The sequence below is a fragment of the Camellia sinensis genome, chromosome 11 (genome assembly GCF_055761805.1).
Source record: "Camellia sinensis isolate YWXY chromosome 11, ASM5576180v1, whole genome shotgun sequence".
NCBI lineage: Eukaryota > Viridiplantae > Streptophyta > Magnoliopsida > Ericales > Theaceae > Camellia > Camellia sinensis.
The window spans coordinates 70,498,601-70,503,287 of record NC_138971.1 but is presented as its reverse complement, the minus strand read 5'-3'; the positions used below and the strand labels follow the sequence as shown (position 1 = coordinate 70,503,287).

Below are 4,687 nucleotides of genomic sequence, written 5' to 3'. Positions count from 1 at the left end.
TAAAATGCCACTTTAACACCATTAATGTTAACAATAAAAAGACAATTATACATTTTATGTCTTTTTTTCTATTTTTGTCTCTCTTTGTAAATAAATAAATAAATTTACCACCATGACTAAGCAAAAAAATTTAAACGTAACACAGAACTAATTTAAGAAGCTAGAATCTCCTAAATATTTTTTTAATAAACTTAATTTGTAATTTTAATTAATTTATGACTTACTTTGTTATATATATATATATATATATATATATATATGTACATATTTAATTTAAAATGTTATTAAATAATAAATTGAGTTAAAAATTAAAATTTAGATTGAGGCAGATTTAATTTTGTGGGAATAAATTAAGTTATTTAAATTAATTTATGATTTAATTTGTTTTGTATATATATATAGATGCATGTATTATGTACATGTTTAATTTAATATGTTATTAAATAATAAATTGAGTTAAAAATTAAAATTTAGATTGAGGTACTTTTACGATTTAATTTTATGGGAATAAATTAAGTTATTTAAATTAATTTATAATTTAATTTGTTTTGTATATATATATATATATATAGATGTATGTATTATGTACATGTTTAATTTAAAATGTTATTAAATAACGTAATTTTATGATAATAAATTAGGATGTTTATTTTAATTTTTTTTATCTAATTTGTTATATATATATATATTTGTATGTATGTATGTTTCTGTTTATTTTAAAATGTTATTAAATAAAAAATTGGGTTCAAAATTAAAAATTAGATTAAAGTAGTTTGACGAGTAATTTTTATAATAATAAATTAAATTTCAAACTCCCAATTCTAACATATCATGAAACTCTTTCCTCCATGGCACATCCATTCTTCTCTTATTCTATTTTCCTAATTTCTTTTTCTCTTTTGTATTTTTTATTTCACTTTTTAATTACTTAGGGTATAGATATATATGATATCATATAGATAACAAATTTTCAAAATATTTAAAGATAAAAAATGAGTTTTACTCTATTTTCAAAATATTTAAAGATAAAAGATAAGTCTGACTTTAATTCAAATTTCTCCATCAGAGAGTTTGACTCTAATTCAAATTTTTTCATAACATTTATGTCTTACCCAAAGATATTTCAAATTTATTCATTAGATTTATATCTTATCCAAAGATATTTCAAAATAAATAAATAAACTTATAAATCTCAAAACCCAACTTCCATGACAATATGAAATTAGGCAAAAATATTAGAGAATAGAAATAACACTGCAGATAAATTAAACAGGTGATTTAACCAATTATGCAAAAATTTTGGCATCTTAAGTGAAAAGAAGCACATGTTTTAACTCTCATATTGTGTTTTTTACTCTCTTTTGTTTTTGCAGATTTTTTTGTTCATTTTAATTTTAGTTTAGTTGGTGTATTTATTTATTCTTTTGCTTCGTAATCTAAGTTTGTTGTTGAAATTATAATAATGTAGTAGATGCACTCATACCTCTAAAATCTATTATTCATTTTTTTTTTTTTAAGTTTTACAACTGCAACACACAGGAAAAAAAATAAAAGTGGCAATGAAAGCCTAAAAGATCAACACAAAAAGAGTAATGTTTTGCAATGCAATTGGAGTTCACATATTTTTTTATAGAAAAATGTTACCAATCGAGAAGAGTATTTGGAACACATTCACAAGTTCAAAAACAGTTTTTGTTCAATCCCATTTATCTTTCTTTACATTTTTTTCTTCAATCAAATAAATTTATTTGTTGTAATATATAAGGAGGTCACCCAATTTAAAACCAATTGTAACTAAACTTCTTCTTTTTTTTTTTTTGGATCAGCAAAGGAAAAGATTTATTGATGAAAAAGCAAATTACATGCAAAGATACATCAACAAATCAGGGAAATGCACAAGCAACATAACTAACCTCCATAATCCTAACTACGTTGGCACCACAAAGGAAGCACAATCATATGCAAGCACTAACCCAAGATTTTCATTTTTGGGGATAAGTGTGATGAAGGAACTATTAAGCCCATAAGCAAGTCTGTCATGGGTGTGGAAGTCTGCCCTGAACATGAGAACCTCCTTTTTCATAACCTTCCAAAATTTCTAAAAGCATAGCAGATTGAAGCCATCTGGGCCTGGACCTTTATTGCCATTGCACTCTTTAATAGTAGCCATAATTTCAGCTTCAGAGAACTCAATTTCTAACTCCTGGAAAGAGTGACTCTCTGCCACTGATTTGAAGACACACCTAAAGATGGCCTTTTAGCCCAATCTTCTGTGAACTGTTTTTTAAAATGTAAAAGAACCTCATGCTTGATTTTGACAGGGTCTTCATGAGTAACACCATTAACAGATATAGAATCGATGACGTTTCTATTTTGTCTACAACTGGTCATTACATGGAAGAACCTAGTGTTTTTGTCCCCCTTTAAGTGTCCAGTTAACTCTGGATTTCTGCTGCTACATCCATTCCATCATTCTGCTTAGTTTTCATACTTCACCTTTCACCACTCTCCTGCTTTCTCTTTCTGATTCTACCAGTGGTCTGACTTCAACAGTGAGATCCAACACATGCAACTCTTCCTCAGCCGCTTTTAATTTAGAGGAAATGTTACCAAAGACATCATAGTCCCACTCCTTAAGAGCAACCTTTAACAACTTTAGCTTCTGCAGAAGAGTATACCTAGGTCCTCCATTAACAGTAGTTTCCTTCCAGATGCTTTCCAAAAAAGAGGGAAATGAGGGGTGCAAGGTCCAGGTATTGACAAACCTAAAAGGTTTTGGGCCCCAATCCCTCTCATCCTCCCTTATCAAGAGTGGACAGTGATCAGAGAGGAGTTTAAAAAGCCCCCATAACTTTAATCTGAATTTGGTGAACCATTCAGGACTGAGCATAATTCTGCCAATCCTACTCCATTTTTTATTTTCTTGTGCATTACACCAAGTGTATTTCCTTCCAAGCAAAGGTAAGTCAGTTAGCTCACTTCTAGCAATAAATTCATTAAACTCTTTCATCCCTTTGTGCCTTCTAGAGCATCCAATCCTTTCCCCAATATTTCTTATCTCATTGAAGTCACCACCCATACACCATGGGTTAGGGAAAATTCTTTTGCGGTTAACAAGACAACCCCACAATTTGTTTCTACTACTAGCATTATTTGGGGCATATACATTTAACAGTATACATTCAAAAGAATTGTGGAGAGTACCAGAGAGTAGGATGAATCTCCTATTGCTATAGTAGCTATGTAACTTGAAGATCTCTGGATCCCAAATGCATAGTAGGAGTCCAGCAGGTCCCTCTGAATCAACTGACATAAATTCCATACTATTCCTTGGCCATAGGGCTCTAACTTCATGCTCTAAAATTGAGGATTTCTTTGTTTCTTGAAAGAATGCTATTTCGACTTACCCTTCCCTAATTAATTTCCTTATTCTTCCTTTTTTCTAAGATTTTCCCAAGCCTCACACATTCCATGATAGTAGCTTCATTAATTAACAAAATTGGACACCAAAATCACCTAAGTTAAAGTTGTTTACTGCCCACTTTTCTCCTCTCCTCCATTTCTTTCTTTATCTTTCAGCTCTAATTCAACAATTTTGTAGAGAGTATCAGATTTCTTGCCTTTGAAGTTGAGCCTTAGAACTTTCCCTATCCGCATTGTAGCTTGAGCTTCACTTAGGATATATCTTCCCCTTCTATCACCATTCTCAAATGAAACTGAAAGTGACATAACTGCAACAGCAACTCTGAATATGGCCCTTCTTGTTGGATGCTTACTAGAGAAAGCCCCTTTTATGCCCATGAAACCTAACAAAGCTAGAGATGATTTCAAACTGAGTAAGTTCCTTAAACTTACCTTTCTTATTTCCTTTCAGCTTAACTTTAGTTTTTGGTATACACTTCCTAGATTGAGCCCCTTTATTAAGTGGTGTGTCTAAAATCGATTTGGTCCTTATGGGCCCAAGTGATCCACCATTAGTAGAGCTTAGATTAATAACTCTGTTAAGATTTGTAAATGATGGGCCAGGATCATGAACGATATGGCCCAAATCTATCAACAGGTCTATGCCAGGTCTAAGCCCTGCAGATGCACTGAGACTCTTAATAAAACCATGTGTGTACAGGTGGCCTTCTAACTTCTGATTGTCATTATTTGCAAGTGCTCTGAGTTCAGCCACCTTCATTTTTAATGGGTCTGCCATGTGTGCATTTTCTTCATAGCTGCTCCCCGTGCCATCTTTTGTCTCTGCAACTACTGTATCCCTCTCCTCTCTGCCACGGTGATGTTCCACTTTAGATTCTTCAGCTACCCTGTCCACCACAACTTTGCCACAGGTCTGCTCTACCCTCTGAACAGGATCCACATCATTAAAGATACCAGCTCAGCATCATTTCTCTCCATTCTCTTTGCCAGGTCACCTTCATCTTCCTCAATCCTGTGGGATCTTCATGCTTCTGTCTGGCTATCACATTGGAGCTGCAATCATCCGCAGAATTAATGGATGAATTATGATCTTTCTCAATGTTAGTTTGTTCTTCATAAACTAAAACTAGAAAGATTTTTCCCTTGCACTCTAGATGGATTTCTTTGTTAATCCATTCCATACATTTAGTTGCAATCCTAACTCTGCCATAGCAAAAGGACACTAGTTGGCAAGCATTACTATCAAGGTTTAGGACCTTGCCCC

General features: G+C 32.2%; 1 protein-coding gene across 1 annotated transcript; it reads right to left on the bottom strand.

The window, feature by feature from the left end:
* Positions 1-2,485: 2,485 nt before the first annotated feature.
* On the bottom strand, positions 2,486-3,322 carry LOC145802391 (uncharacterized). Its single transcript, XM_082895103.1, has one exon. It carries the CDS (start codon positions 3,320-3,322, stop codon positions 2,486-2,488), a length of 837 nt encoding a protein of 278 aa, XP_082751229.1.
* Between the last annotated feature and the right edge of the window lie 1,365 nt (positions 3,323-4,687).

Excerpts from the sequence above, each read along its gene's own strand:
- LOC145802391 (XM_082895103.1), bottom strand. The coding sequence starts at position 3,322 with ATGGAATTTATGTCAGTTGATTCAGAGGGACCTGCTGGACTCCTACTA.